Below are 16,256 nucleotides of genomic sequence, written 5' to 3'. Positions count from 1 at the left end.
GCACGAGGACTGACAGGTGGACGCTGGGTAAGCACCCTCCCCCTCTGCATGTCCACACGCCCCACTAGACATTTCTAGAACAGTTTTCCAATTTCAGTCAAAACAGGCAAATCCTGAAGGTAGCTACTTCTCAGGTACCCTACCCAGCCCAGGCAACCCCCAATGGCTTTTCTCATATAGGAAAAAATGTGTCTTCTAACTCCACAGAAATGGGAAATGCGTCCGGCAGCTTGACGTTTCAAGATCGTGTTCTCGAAGCTCCACAAGGCGGTGGGCGGGTGGCACCCAAGCGCCCCGACCACCTGGAGGCCACGGTCCTGATCACAGCACACGGGCGACATCGCTCAGGGATACGCCCGAGGCTTGGATATTCTGGTGTGAAACCTCCTGATTTAAAACGTTGACTACAATTGAAAAGGAAAAGAAAACCGCACTGGACAAGTCAAAAAACATCTGTGGACCAAATCTGGGCCAAATTTAGCCCAAGGGCGACCCATCACAGCCCGCTACAGACAACCCCGCTACAGACAATCTAGTTACGCTGACCCCGCGGATCACAAGTAAAACTGTATCACCCATAACGGCTCTCATTTCACCCAGTCTAGCCTGACACACACACGAAGTTTAAGTAAAATTAGATTCCTATCACTTTGGAAACAAAGTTGGAAACAAACCAACGTAGCTCCTTGACAATACATAGCTCCTCGTCGATTTTTTACGAGCTCTGTAAGGCTGCCTGGCTGCCACTCCAGGGTCTAGAAGAAGAATGGCAAGTCCTACAGACTCATCAACAGCAGGTCACGTTTCTATTCGAACAATAATTGTTTCCACCGAATGATCTGGGTTAATAATTAAATTTCCATTTGTAACTATTTCTTATTGGGTTTTTGTCTGTTTGTTTTGTTTCTGGCCACACCACACAGCCCGCAGGATGTCAGTTCCCCGACCAGGGATCTAACCCGTGCCCCCTGCAGTGGAATCGCAGAGTCTCAGCCACTGGACAGCCAGAGAAGTCCCTTACTGGTTTATTTCAGTAACACAAGAATTTCAAACAAAACTGTAAGTCTATCCTCGTTACTTTAGCCCCAAAGTTCCCGATGCTCAGATGAGGTGCTGGTCAATTATAATTTACTTGATCCAGTACAATGTGACCTTTGACCCTTGTCTGCACACCCACAGTGGCCAGCACGTCACCAGGACACCAGCCTGGGAGGGAACCTGGTGTGCGTGTCCCATGTGCTGCAGGGGCCCTGACCGTCTGTGCACCACTGCAGCTCTGGCAGCTACCCGGGGATGCTCACAGGAGGAACCCTCCTCCCCAGCAGCCTCCTTCCTACCTTTTCATCTCTTCTGACCCGAAGTCGAGCCTGGCTCACAGGCCCACCTTTCCTCACTCCCGCCTGACAGCAGTCCCCACTGTTGACCAGAAGGGCCGACAGTGGATCCAGAGGAGAGGCCAAGGCTGGAACTGGGCCCTGGCGCTTCCCAGCTGTGTGACCTTGGGCAAATGCCTGGCATCTCTGTGCTGAGTTACCTTCTCTGTAAAATGGGGACACGTGAGAATGAAAGCCAAGGCTGGAACTGGGCCCTGGCGCTTCCCAGCTGTGTGACCTTGGGCAAATGCCTGGCATCTCTGTGCTGAGTTACCTTCTCTGTAAAATGCGGACACGTGAGAATGAAAGGATCCTCACCTAAAGTGCTGAGAAGAGGGCCGGGTGCCTGGCCGCACCCACGTGTGTTAGCTGTTCTTAGTGCACTCCAGGGCAGGGGGCAGGTAACATCTCTTACTATGACTCGGGTGCACGGGGCTAAGTGTCCTGAGAGGTAATCCTGTCCGGGACACTCTATCCTCTTAGGCTCAAGAAACTCCAGAAGGTGGCGAGTGCCAGGTGGCATGCTCACCAGCCAGGGACTGTACAGGCCTAGGAGGGAAGCATGGGATCTACAGAAAAGGGCAGCTGAGGGCATTCAGATAAGGGACCCGGGATCAGAGGAAGAGGGAGGGCACCAGGCACTTTTCTTAGGAAAAGCGGCCCGACCAGTTTAGCCATTTATAGTCAGGTTTACAGGGAGAAGCAGCGGGCTGGGGGGGTGCTGGCAGGGCAGGCCAGGGGCCCACCTGGAGCCCCACGGGCTCTCTGTGGGCTCAATCAGTGTCCAGCTCAGTTGAGTCTATTTTTAAACCTTTCTAGATCACTCCAGGCACAAAATCTTTGGCATCTTTAGGTCCTAAAATATTTCAAGATGTACTTTTCTCTTAGAAGATATTCAATTATCAGGTATATCGTGGTTTATGCTAAACCTTAACACACGTGAGTCACCAAGGCTCATGAGTAAACATTAAAAAGCCCAGGCACTGCGCCCGAAGCTGCCCCACCACGCTCCACTCAGGTGCTCAGCACTGCTACGGGCCCACCTAGCTTCAGACAGGGAGGCGGTGCCGGGACAAAAACCCCGCCCTCTGGCAGGTAACGGTCGGATGTGGGGAGGCCTCTGAGAAACGACGAAGTTGATATACGTGTTTTATCAACTTATCCAGAGTAATAAATGCTATGGAAAAGGCAGTGGAGCAGGTCCACGGGGCTGGGGGCTGCAGGGGGACGGGATGCCTCACGGACAAAGGCTGATGGCAACCTAGGAGCTGGGCAAAGGCCCTGGGGCACGAGCATCCCTGCGGAGCTTCAGGACAGGCAGAGGCCAGTGGGGCTGGAGCAGAGGGAGCTAAGTACCACGGAGGCGGAGGCGGTGCCGGAGCCCAGGAGGGCCGCAGGCCAGGCAGCCCCAGGCAGGGAGCAGCAGCTCCGGAGGCTCACCGCCTTGGACGCTCATCTAAGATGCCCCACGGCTCCTGGCGCCCCTGCCGAGCTGTCAGCTGAGGCACAGACAGTACAAGGAGTCAGGAGCGCGTGTTTCCGGGGACCCAGACCTCTGAGGCAGCACCGCTTCTGGCAAATGAGCCCAAAGCCCCGGCCCGCGGACCCCCCTCCACGGAACATTCTCTATCAGGCCTCCCAGGCCCTTGGGTACCAGGGCAGACCCGCTGCAGGCCTGGCACCATCCTCCCAGGCCCCCAAGACGCCACGCAGACCTGGGCCAAGGGGTCCCCGGGAAGGAGGGAGCCGGGCGTGCTCTGGATGGAGGCCTGGGAATCAGCGGCTTCGCGGATCGGGTGCGGTCTGATGTCCACTGGTTTCCTGAGAAAGGCTGCACAAGGCGTGTGGCCAGAGAGGAAGACGAGACGCGGGGACTGCTGGGGCCACAGGCTGGCGGGCAGGGCGGGCGGCCCGTTTCCACCCAGGAGCCGCTGCTCACACACAGGCACACGTGCACATGCTCCTGCAGTCTCTCACATGCACCTGTGCACACACTCACACACGTGCACCTTCCCTTTGAATGGGGCGTGGAGACAGGATGCAGACATCACACTGCTGACAGTTCGCTGTCGTCCCCACCTGAAGAAATGTCATCAACACCGTCCGGAAAGATAAGGCATCACCGTGTCCTCCTGACCCCAAACCCATAAACCAGAGCAGCTCCCGCCCGTCCTGAAACAGTCCTGCCTAAGAGGGACTCGCTACCACCTTTGTCGCACTTTGGCCTTTGACCCTGGCCACTGCAGGGAGAGCCCAGCAGTCCTGGAGCACCAGCGGCCTAGCGACCTGGCCAAGCGTCCGGCTCCAGGTGGCCCCCGGCCCTGCCGCCCTCAGGGTTCTGCTCCATCAGCACCTGTGACAGGACCGGGCCTGGCCTTGCAGGAAACGCCTCTGCCACCCCTGCTCGGGACAGGGTTCTCCTCGGGTCCCCAGGCCGTAGGTTCAGGGGACAGGTTGCACTGACCCTGGACCTGCGGACCGTATACCGTGGAGCCAACTCTGGCACAACTGCATTTCCACACACAGGAAACAGCCCGTCCCCGACTCCCACCTGCACAGCCACAGGCTCCTCCGACCACGTGCTACTCTGTGCAAGCATCAGCCTAGTGACCAGGGGCCCGTGTGGCGGCCCCGCCCTCGGCCGCTGGGGGCTGCAGCCAGGCTGATTCCTGCTCCAAGAACCCTGCTCTCCCCCCACCTGCCTGCCAGGAAAGGCAGTGGGCGCTGCAGAAACGAACCCGGCATCCACATCCTTGCAGGGGGCGTACCCCAGCATCTCAGCGTCCGAGCTCTGGAGCAGCCCCCCACCCGCCCAGACTGCCGTCTCTGAAATGGGGACAACACCAGGATGGCTCCAGGGGCTATGGTGAGGATTACTCGAGGCGGCAAGCACAGCACTACCGGCACGAGAAAGTCAGTCGAGACAGACACAGTTCCGACCAGGATGAAGCAGGCGCCCGACCGCCTATCCCTCCTCTGATGGTGACCAAGAGGTCTGGACAAGATGGGAGGGAGACAGTTAACTGAAGGCGCCGAAAGCAAAGAGCAGCGGGCCAGTGGCCGGAGCAGCACCCACGCAGAAGGAGCAGCGCCCGGCAGTCTTCCAGAGCCTTCCTTTCCTCTCCAGCCCCAGCTCTGAGCCAAGCGCAGCCTGAGGTCTAGAACAGCTCGCTGGATGCAGACAGCGAACACCCACCCCTCTGTCCAGAGGAGCCAGAGCGTGGCCGGCAGGGCTGGGAAGGGCGTCCTGGCCCTGCCCGTGAACTGACACGCGCCGGGCTCCAGGAACAGAGGAGCCCTGGGAGCCGAACTGCCCAGTGTGCCAGCTCCCCGGCCCCGGACTCACCCTCGAGTGACAAACACCAGGGTGGCCCCCCACAGCGTGAAAAAGACCTTGAGAGCTGGACTTATGTGGAAACCCCTCCCACGACGTGAGACCGACTTGCCGTCTGTGTACAACCAGGCTGAGCACCTGCCTAAGAAAATTCTCCAAAGGACTTTGACGGGACCCAGAGCCTTACAAAGAAATATGAAAAATGTCCAGGGTACAAAATTAATCAGTACACCAAGAACCAGAAAACGCTGACATGCCCAAGGGAAAGACAGTCCACAGACGCCCGGCCTGAGATGACCCAGATGTCGGAGGCATCAGACAAAAACTTTAACGTGGTCGGTATAACCGTGCTCGGTGAGGTACAGCTGAACATTCTTAAAATGAATGGAAAGATGACAGAAGTTCCCAGGAGAGAAAAATAAGCTATTAGAAGAAACCAAATGGAAGCTTTAAAACTGAAAGTACAGCATCTGAAATAAAACACCCACTAGCCGGGCTCAGCAGCGGAGTGGGGGGGACAGAGGGAAGCCAGTGAAGCTGGACAGGTCAGTAGGAATAATCTGTTCTGAATAACAGAGAGAAAAAATATTTTTAAAAATGCACAGGGACCTTCTGCTGCCGAGATGATGGACGAGGTGTGCTTTTCCCTGTTCCTCCACTGAGCCATGTGTCACACGAACGCAGGGAGACTCTGAAAGGTGGGAGAAGGAGGAAGCTGGCCGGGGACCTCGGGACCAGGGAAGGACAGGGGTGACTTCCCTGGGTTTCCTTTTGCCTCAAGCACCTCAGATTTGAAGAATCCAGCAACCTGGAAATGCCAGTGGGTACAAACCAAAAACCCCAACAAAGAGTGCCCTCTCTGGGCAAAGGACCAGGGGAAGGACGGCCCAGTAAGACAGGAAACTTCTAGACAAGCAACAAACACACAGGAAACCTGGCCCCACGCCCACACGCCAGCAAAGTCCACCTGGGAGCCTAGATTTCCACCCTCAAGGGTGTAGGGTGGCACCAGGGTGGCGTGGCGTGAGGGAAGGCACGCAGGGAGCCAGAACTTTCATCCCAGACAGCTGGTAACGAGCCTCACTCCCCACAGGGGTCGGGAGAGACAAAGGGGGAGCGGACTTCCACCTTCACTCAGCAGTAGTGGGGTGGTGTCAGGGGAGACCTAGGGGAAAGTCAGGATTTTCACCACCACCCACCTCCACCTACCCAGGTGTCAGGAGACCCTTGGAGAGCAGGTGCGAGGCACCCCTACCCCTTCCAGCCAAGGGGGTCTCTGTGCAGGCCTAGTGGGGGGCCGGAAGTCCTAGCCCACCCAGCAGCAATGAGGAGCCCCTCCCCTCCTACTGTCAACAGGGCCGAGGGGAACCTGGACTTCTTCTCCCACCTGGCGGTAACTAGTCCCCCTCTTCCCTGATGGAGCAGTGTCAGAGAGAGCAAGCTAAAAGAGGAAGTTTAAATAAGATCCAAAATTTCGTAACACAGGGGCTTCCCTGGTGGTGCAGTGGTTGAGAGTCCGCCTGCCGATGCAGGGGACACGGGTTCGTGCCCCAGTCCGGGAGGGTCCCGCATGCCGCGTAGCGGCTGGGCCCGTGGGCCATGGCCGCTGGGCCTGCGTGTCCGGAGCCTGTGCTCCGCAACGGGAGAGGCCACAGCAGAGAGAGGTCCGCGTACCGCAAAAACAAAAACAAAAGCAAACAAACAAACAAAAATTTCATAACACAGTACAAAAATGTCCAGGTTTCAATCTCAAATCAACCACCATGCCAAGAAGTAGGAAGCTCTCAAAACGAGAGAAAAAAAGGACAATCGCTGGATGCCAACACCGAGATGACAAAGATGTTAGGATTGTCTGACAAGGACCTTAAAGCAGCCGCTACGAAAAGGCTTCACAAACAATTACACACCTGAAACAAATGAAGACACATAAAGACTCAGCAAAGAAAAAAAGTCTTAGCAAAGAAGTAGAAGGTATAGGGACTTCCCTGGAGGTCCAGCGGTAAAGAATCTGCCTTCTAATGCAGGGAATGCGGGTTCGACCCCTGGTCGGGAAACTAAGATCCCACATGGTGCAGGGCAACTAAGCCCATGCGCCACAGCTACTGAGCCCTCGTGCCTCAACTAGAAGGCCCGTGTGCCGCAAACTACAGAGCCCACATGCCCTGGAGCCTGTGCGCCACAACTAGAGAGAAGCCCGCACGCCTCAACAGAGACCATGCAGGCCTCAGCAAAGACTGCGCACGCTGCAACCAAGACGCAATGCAGCCAAAACTAAATAAAATAAATAAATAAATCTTTAAAAAAGAAATAGAAGATATAAATAAGACCCAAATGGACATTTTAGAACTGAAAAATACAGTAACCAAAACAGAAAACAAACAGGTGGACTCAACAGCAGAACGGAGAGGCAGTCGAGAGAATCAGTGAACTGGAAGATGGGACAACAGAAATGACTAAAATTGAACAGCAGAGGAAAACAGAATTAAAAACAAAACAGAAAAAGACAAAACGAACAGAGCCTCAGAGACCTGTGGGATTATAATGGAGGATCCAACATGTGTGTCACTACAGTCCCAGGAGCAGAGAAGGAGAGGGGCTGAAAACGTGCTCAAAAAATAATGGCTGAAGACTTCCCAAATTTGACAAAAGGCATAACCTCAAATATGATTAATCCAAAGAAATCCAGTCCAAGACACATTACAGTCTGGATTCTGAAAATCAAGTACAAGGAAAAGAAGGTTCACATCAGCAAGAGAGAAACACCTTACCTACAGGTGAGAAAACTTTGAATGACAGTGGATTTCTCCTCAGAAACCATGGAAGCCAGAAGGAAGTGGCACAATATTTTTCCAGTGCTGAAAAGAAAAGAATGGTCAACCTGGAACCTTACACCCAGCAAAAATCTCCTTCAGGGATAAAGGAGAAATTAAGACATTCTCAGATGAAGAAAAACTAAGAGAACTTGTTGCCAGCAGACCTATCATAAAAGAAAGGATGCAGGAAGTAGAAGTGAAGTGACAAGAGTCCCTGGCGGGGGGGGGGGGGGGGGGGGGGGGGAAGGAAGAAAGAACAGAGTAAGCAAAGATATGGGTAAACACAATAGGATTTCCTTCTCTTCCTGACTTTTCTAAATAATGTTTGCGGGTGGAAGAGAAAATTATAACACTAATGTGGTTCTAAATGCATGCAGAAGAAATAATTAAGACAATTTCATTATAAAACAGGAGAGTAAAGTGATGCAGAGAGGTAAGGTTTCTGCACTTCCCTCAAATTGGTAACACGGCAGCACCACAAGACTGGGGTGAGATGCGTATATATAGACCAATACTCTGGGGAACCACTCCACCTCTGTACAAAGAGGTGCGCTCAAAAACAACACTGATAGTTTACCACCATAAACAGCTGAAAGAAAAGATGAAGATATATAGACAAATCAAAATGGGATTCTAAAAAAATATTTTTCAGTAATTCACAGGAAGGCAGGGAAAAACAGAGAAACGAAAACCAGAAAACAAAAAATGAAATGGTAGACTTAAGCCCTAATCTATTTACATTATAAAGACACAGATTGGCTTAGTTAATTAAAAAACATGAGTCAACCCTAGGCAGTCTAAAGAAACTCACTTCAAATCTAATAATGCAAGCAGGCTGAAAGTAAAAGGATGGAAAAGGCGTGTGCAGCGGGAGTGGCCATGTCAACCGATAAAGCAGACTCCAGAACAAATACAATGATCAGAGACAGAGAAGGGCATTACACAACGGAAAAAGGGTCAATCCAAAATGAAGACATAGCAATCCTGAACGTGAATGCACCAAACAACAGAGCAGGGAAACGCACGAGGATACATAATGGTTTAGAGCAGGGTCGGCAAACCGCAGGCCAAATCCAGCTTGCTGTCCACGTTCATAAATACAGCTTTGTGGGCACACGGCCACGTGCATTCACTCTCATGCTGCCTACAGCAGCTTTTGTGCTAAAGCAGCAGAGCTGAGAAGTTGTGACCCACAGAGCCTAAAATAATTGCTATCTGGCTTTTGAAGAAAATGTTTGCTGACCTATTTTAGAGTAACAAACAAAAGTTAACCTTGGAATCATCTCAGATTACGATATTTATGACCACGTTCGCCTACTGTTAAGTCACGGAACCTGAACATAACCGAGGCAGGTGCCTAGAGAGACAGACGGCAGGCAGGACTGCTGTTTTCCTGACATCCGCTTTCGAAACCACAAAAGCCTGTACGTCTCTTCCGACAGTGAATCACATGCAAACCTAGAATGAGAGTCTATTTTTTTTCTGTAACAGGTAGACAGGATTGCCATTTATTTCCTATTCAAATATACTGAGAGTCCTCCTATCACACTGAGCAGGGCGTTAGCTTGACATCATCTGACACCATCTACAGCACTTTTGACTTCCTCATGGGGCATAACTAAGACACGTCAGGGGATACTGAAACACAGGACTACAGGATCTGTGGTGTTTATGCTTTAGAGGATTCTGCAGAATTTATGGGCTTTACACAAACCATTCAGCTTCCCAGCCACTTCCAATGGTTTCGAACCCACATCCTCCAGAGAAAAGTCAGAGTGCTGGGAGAGCAAACAGCAAAGCAACCACTCCCCCCCACGTTCTCCTGCCAGTGGCAGCGGTGACCCCAGGACATGCTGCATCCCACACAGCCGGAGCCCAGTGCCGAGGCAGCCTCCACTCACCATGTGGCCAGGGGCAGGCCACACCTCACCTCCCATATGCGGCCATCCACACAGGGCTGTTCAGCACCTGCCGTGCACAGGCACACGAGGAGCCCCGGGGGAATGGGGATGAGGGACACGAGGAGGGGGTCATCAGTATCTTAACAAACACACAGAAAATACATTTTCTAAAGCCTAAACACAGTTCCTTAAGTACTTGTCTTTTTCCTTAGGACAGTTGATCAAACGTGGCAAAGTCACCAAACTACACACTTAAAATGTGTGAATTTTATTGTATGCAAATTATGCCTCAATAAAGTTGACGTTAAAAAAATCATGTTTTGGGCTTCCCTGGTGGCGCAGTGGTTGAGAGTCCGCCTGCCGATGCAGGGGACGCAGGTTCGTGCTCCGGTCCGGGAGGATCCCACATGCCGTGAAGCGGCTGGGCCCGTGAGCCATGGCCGCTGAGCCTGCGCGTCCGGAGCCTGTGCTCCGCAACGGGAGAGGCCACGGCAGTGAGAGGCCCACGTACCGCAAAAAAAAAAAAAAAAAAAAAATTCACTGTTGAAGGTTAAGACTAAGGGTGATTCTTTTTCTGTGTGCTTTTCTGTGTTTTCTAGATTTTATTAAATCAACATGAGTTACTTTTATAAGCATAAAAAACCTTTTTGTTTTAAGTATCTGTGGCTTGCCTACCTTTTGCTGGGCACTGCATAGGGGTGTTGGGGGACACTCTGTAAATATAGCAGTGACCTACCCAAGGAGAGCCCCACCAGCCCCGGGGCATCCCAGGTTCGGGGGGAGCTGCCAGAGGAAGGGGAGGATTTCCTTCAAAGGTGGAGCCTGGGCACTGCCCCACCCCACCCCCAGGTGCCAACACACTCCTCCCAGCTCCAACTCTAAAGGAACACATCCAGAGTCTCTTTTCCTGAACCCCGGGGGGTACAGCCCAGATACAGTTTCACTCTGTTTCAAGCTGAACTAGCCCGACCCACTGTGAGAAGACTGGGTCTGGGTTTCCTGTTTTCAGTCTGCCCCACCTCCGGCCAGGCTGGCGCCCCGGAGCCTCACAGCTTCCTTAAGAGCAGCTGTTCCTGGGTCCAGACAACGCTGCCCCCTGAAATCCTGGTCCCTCCTTTGCTCTCAATTGCTGAGCCCCCTCACGATGAAGGAGCGTGGGCCTGGATTAAAAGCCAGCTCCCTTCTGGACATTACCATCAATTGCAATCAGTTCACAACTTCCATTTTTCCTGTCTGCAAACAGGGGCGATGCTATGGAGAAACTGAGCGCGTCAGACGAAGCAGCTGCACCCGGTGCACGCGGCTGCCCCGGGGCAGGTCCCTCCTCTGTCCTTCGAAGGTGATCTCAATTCACTCCCTACCCCATCAGTCTGTTTTTGCACAACCCTCCCCTCCCTTCCCTCCCCGGCCAAGCCGTAGTCCATCCCCGCCAGCAGACACGCCTGGGACTGCAGCGGCCGGGTACTGCCACTCCGTAACTGAATGAAATGTCCCGCGTGGACGGGTTCCTGTCTCCCTGCTGCCAGTGGTGCTGTCAAGCATGCAATCACCTGACACAGACCCCACTGCCCTGGGGGTGCCGCTATGGGAAGGCCCCGAGCTGCAGCAGCTGCGTCCCTGCACTGCTGACCCACTGCCTTCCCAGGGTGGTGGGCTGCACAGGGGCTGCCAGGGCTCCCACAGCCCCGGCCCCTCCGGGGAGGGGACCAATCTCTTGCATACCAGGTCCCTGTACGAAAGGGCCTTCACGGTTTGTAAGAGTGAAGCCACCACCGTTCCCGGGAAGAGGGCAGGCAGCCGTGCCAGTGAGGGGCCACCCCAAAGCACGTCACACAAACCCGAGGCTCTGCGGACCGCAGACCATAATGGCGGCCGGCTGAGGGCAGGCGAGGAGCGACCTCCCCACCGAGACGCCCCGGACGGGTGGGGTCTGTCCAGTGTCCACATGGCCGCTGTGGCCTGAGGGAGGCCACACCACCCGGTGCACAGCAGCTGGAGTTGGACCCACCACGCCTCAAACCCGGGTTCAACCACTAGCTGGGCCGGTTTCTAAAACTCTCTATATCCGTAAAATACGGGAGAAGCTGCCCCGCAGGAATGCATCGTGCTTGAATGGGATACAGGACAGAAGCACAGTGGCTGCGCCCAAGTGCCCCACGAAACGGCAGTGCCCCATCCTTACGCCGAGAGGTCCCACGAAACGGCAGCGCCCCATCCTTACGCCGAGAGGTCTACAGGAAAGCCCAAAAGCCCTCGGGGACAGGCCAGGCAGGAGGTCGGAGGATGACGTCTGAGGAGTGACATGTCTTCCCAAGGGGCCAACAGAAAGCTGGTAGAAGGGTAGAGCCTCAGACCCCCGACCACAGATAAGCTCTCTGCAGACCATGCTTCTGGTGACGCCGAGGCTAGAAAACAAGAGTCCGAGACCGCCCTTGACCTTGGCCCCAATTAACCGGCCAGCTCTGCCTCACCGCTACCCCACCAGCAGAGCCACACAACCTCAGTGTCCGAAAGCACCCCCAGACCCATCACAGCACCCCCGACTGCCCCCAAGGCATCTGAAAGCCATCCCAAAGTCAGAACATCCACCAGAGAACACTGACCTACACACCCCTCCCCGATACTTAACAAGGAAATCCCTGCTCCTGCAGTTTCAGTAACTACAAACCTGGAATTCACGTTCCCCTGGCGCTGCTCATTCAATCCAGGCAGACCCAGCCCTGCTCGCCACCACTCCCACCAGGACTAGGCCAGCAACCTCCCACCTGCAGTCCCTCCTCTGTCTGCTCTCCTCCAAGCTGCCACAGGGATCCCTTCTCCAGGTTAAGACGGATAAAGCCCTCCTGGGGTCCCCATCTCAGCCCACGCCACCCAAACAGCCCCGTTTCCCCTCCCCCATCTCCCTCCATTCCTGCAGCACCCCGTGGACCTCCGGCCTTGGCACTTGTGGTCTTCCTGCAAGGACCATCTCTTCCCAATGTGCACAGGTCCCTCCAGGGCTCTGGTCCAATGCCCTCCTGCAAGTGAGGACTTCTGAGACCTCCTGCACCACAGCGACCTGCCCCCACTCTGCAGGGCTCTTCTGAGACATACACGCCCCTATGTGTTCCCCTCTTGTCTCTCCCTCTAATGGAAAATGCTCCATTGCGGCAGGGACTTTGTCACGTGCGCTGAGCAGAGGCGAGGATTACCGCCGCGCCCTTCCCGGACAGGCCCTCAATAAAAAATTGCGAAAGACAAATGAATGAGATGGAAACACACCCACACTCGCCAGCCCTGCGCTTCCTCGCCAGCCATGGACGCCTCCCCCCTTCTCACTGGCCAAAGGCGCCTCCTGTAATCCTCCTCCTCCTGCCAGGGGTCAAATGACACCTCCTTGATAAGCCTCTGCCCACCCCTCTGCCGCCGACGTCTCGGCCCTGGGAGCCGCTGGCCCCTTCTCCTTGGGGAGAGAGAGTGCCCTTTTCAGTTAAATTACACTTCTCCAAATCGGAGGGCCTCCGCAGGTCCCACGTCCAGCCTGTTGCACCAGAATTAACACCCACACCAACCCCACCAGGGAGCACATCCCAGACAGAAGATCATGAGCCTGTCTTTCACTTTACAACAGGAATTCCTGACCCCACTCTGGATCCCCGCTAACGAAAAGCATCTGTACTCGGGTTAAACTGAAACCGAGGGCGGGGCGCCGGCACTCCCTCGGGATCCATCCGTAATCAGTCTCACAATCGATCCGGATGGTGCCTTTCAGATACTTGCGGGCCGGTCACAGAGATGCGGCACCGTCCAGGCGACACCTCCCGGGCCGCAGACCTGCCCCGCCGTCACCACCCCGCGCCTCGCCCTCCGGGGTCGCATCCTCGCCGGGACCGCAGGCGCCCGGGCTCCGGCCTCCCCGCCGGCACCTCCCCCCACCCCCGCCCCCGCCCCCGCTCCGGCGCTCGCTCTTTGTCACCCCGGTCCCGGAGTGTACACACCCTCGGCGCCCGGGACTCCTCCCTGCCAGCTGCTGCCGAGACCCCGGCCCCCATCTCCGGGCCTCCGGTCCCGGGGCCCCCGCCTGCCGGCCTCCCCGCCCCCTCCTCCCCGGCCCCTCCCTGCCCCGCCACCCCGGTCGAGCCCGCGGGCCGTAGGCGACACTTACCCGCGCCGGGGGCGCCGGCTCCGGGCCCCGGACTCCGCCACCAGCGCAGCAGCGCCCGCGCGGGGTCCAGGCTCACTGCGCAGCGCTGCTGCTTCACCCACAGCACCGAGCGCAGCGGCTCCGCGGCCCCCATCGCGCCCAGCGCCCAGGGCGCCGCCGGGTCGGCCGGGCTGAGGGCGCCGGGCGCAGACGCCGAGGGGCGCCGGACCGTTAGCGGCCCCAGGAGCCCGGGTCGCGGCTGCGGCTGCGGCGGCGGCGGCAGCGTCAGCGTCGGCGGCGGCGGCGCGGGGCGGGCGGGGCGCGCGGGTGGGCGGCGCTGCGTCACCCCGTACGCAGAGCGGCCGCGGGGGACCAGGCGGGGGACGGGGAGGGCGGAGCGGGGGAGGGAGAGGGGGTCGGGCTGGGGAGGAGGGCCGGACTGGGGGGACTGAGAGGGGGCTGGACGGGGGAGGGAGGAAGTGGGGCGGGGCGAGGGGACGAGGAAAGGCCGCGAGGCGGACCGGGCGAGTGGACGAGGAGGGGGACGGACGAGAGGGGTGCAGAGCCGAGGAACCAAGGCGGGGGTCTGGGCGGGGGGACCTGAGAAGGGGGCCGGGCGTGGGGGCGAGGGAGAGGAGGGAGCAGGGAACAGAGGAGGGGGAGGGGCCGGGCGATCAAGGAGGGGGCTGGGCTGGGGTCTGGCCGCGCGGACCGAGTGAGCTCGCCCGGGCGAGTCCGCAGGGCTTAGCTCTGGCCCGAGGAGGTGGCTTCCCCTTGCCGCCGATCCTGGGGTCCGGGCCGCCGTGGCCGGGGGCGTGGAGCTCAGTAGCGCCTCCCTGGTGGGTCGTCGGGACAGGCGGGGCCTCCAGGGGCGCCGAAATGCTGCCTGGGCGGTCGTGCGGGTGTGACGGAAGGCCACGGGCCTTGGGTGGGCTCCGCGCCCCACGCTGTCCTCCTGCGGCCGCCCTGGGCAGCTTGACTTTGGGCGTCGGGCGGCATCTTGGATACCCCGCCTTCTCCTCTTGAAGGCCTGGTATGCACCCTCTGGAGGTGTGGACTGTGTTGGGGCGAGCATGGAGCTGGGCACCCTCTCCTCTGCTGATGGGCCACCCTCATGACCACCCAGGGAGGCAGGTGCTGCGGCACCCCTACACTCCTAAACGGGCAGTTTTAGGCACTGGGGATTGAGCAGTAAGGGATGGAGCCAGCGTTGGAACCAGGCAGTCTGGGTCAAAGGGCCCTGCCGGCCTGCACACCTAGGATGAGGACAGATTCCCCCTGAGGAGGCACGTCCTGATCACAGGTAGCAGAGGTGTGGCTCAGAGGCCTGCCAGGGTCCAGCCACCCTTTACTGCCCTCTGGAGTATGTGTCTGGGCTGGGGGCTGCAGAGAGCAGCTAGGGTCCCACAGCCCCAGGTTCTCATGGCCAGCCAGCCTGCTAGGGGAAGATGCTGGAGTATAAGCGGCCACCAGAGGGGAGGGGCCTGCAGGCTGGCAGGCAGGGAAGGCTGGCTGGAGGAAGCAGTCTTCCTCTAAGGGGCCTGGGAGGAAGCTGGAGGGGGCAGGCAGCTGAGCCCTCCTCTCCCCTCCTGAGCAGCCCCGAGGAGAGGGGGGCTGCTGTTCTGAGCACGTTCCTGAGAGGCATCACCCTGGTGCCCCCGGATTCTCTTCCTCACCACCGTGCTCAGCTCGACCGTCCCCTCTCCACAGGGGGCCTTCCCTGACCCCCTGCTAAGTGCAGCACCCAGCCCAGCAAGGCTCGAGCCCTGCTCTCAGAGCACGTCCGCCCCCTCAGCAGATGGCAGAAGGGCAGGCCCGCGGCCTCGCTGCCCGTGCCTGGCACTGGGGAGCCACAGGTACAGGTCTGATCCTGCCAGCTCCCTGTGATTCACTCCTCTGGGAGCCCAGCCCCTGTTCAGGCTGGGTACAGGGAATCGGGAGCCAGGAGAGGGCATAAGGTGGGGTGTGAGTTCTAGCCCCTCCCTCGGGCAAGGCGGGCCTGATCTCCCAGCCCAGTAGGGCTGATGGCAACAAGGCTGCTGCCCTGAGGCTCCGAACATGTGCACATGAAACGTCTTTGGAAATCTTGCACCAGCACCAGGTGGGGGGCTGGTAACACGCTGCTGCACATGAGGAGGGAGGCCAGGAAAGGGCCGGTGGGCGGGGACTCAGAAACGCCAGCCTTGCTGTGTGGCCTCTCCCTGTGGCCTCCCTGGGCCGGGCCCCTTCTGCCCTCCTCGGTTACTCACACAGGATCCTTGAATGCCACCCGTCAGCTCATACAATCCTGTAGCCAGGGGGGCGCCCAGAGAGGACTCAGGTCCCCTCCGCACCCCCGCCCTCAGGGAGCTGTGTCGGGGAGGCAGCAGCATCAACTACAAAACACTGGTCGGGCCCCAAGGGAGCCCCACCCTCCTCACCTGACAGGCTCAAAGTCCACAGGCCAGGCCAGGGGGCTCTTAGCGGCTGTTATAGGCTGCATTGTGACCCCCTAAAATTCACATGCTGAAGCCCTGACCCCCAGGACCTCAGAACGTGAGTGGAGTTGGAGATAGTCTTTACAGAGGTGATTAAGGTACAATGTGGCCTTGGGGGTAGGCCCCAATCCAGTGTGACTGGTGGCTTTATAAGAGAGGGGATTTGGACACTCAGAGGGATCATGGGTAATCGGGCACAGAGGGTCAAACGCGTGAAGAGGCAGCAGGAGGGCGG

General features: G+C 57.3%; 1 protein-coding gene across 3 annotated transcripts in view; it reads right to left on the bottom strand.

Annotated features, from left to right (window-relative positions):
• The window catches only part of CERK (ceramide kinase), a 52,902-nt gene extending 38,998 nt beyond the window's left edge, over positions 1-13,904 (bottom strand). The window contains exon 1 of one of the 3 annotated variants that reach the window (XM_079937134.1): positions 13,566-13,904. In XM_079937134.1, the coding sequence (XP_079793260.1) occupies positions 13,566-13,698 (133 nt within the window). In that variant the 5' untranslated portion in view covers positions 13,699-13,904. The remainder of the gene's footprint in view (positions 1-13,565) is intronic. The other 2 variants (XM_079937135.1, XM_079937133.1) reach the window with 2 other exon arrangements.
• Positions 13,905-16,256: the final 2,352 nt, after the last annotated feature.

Source organism: Stenella coeruleoalba, assembly GCF_951394435.1.
Source record: "Stenella coeruleoalba genome assembly, chromosome: 11".
In the NCBI taxonomy this organism is placed as follows: Eukaryota; Metazoa; Chordata; class Mammalia; order Artiodactyla; family Delphinidae; genus Stenella; species Stenella coeruleoalba.
The sequence above is the reverse complement of the archived record's forward strand: the minus strand, read 5'-3'. Positions and strand labels throughout refer to the sequence as shown.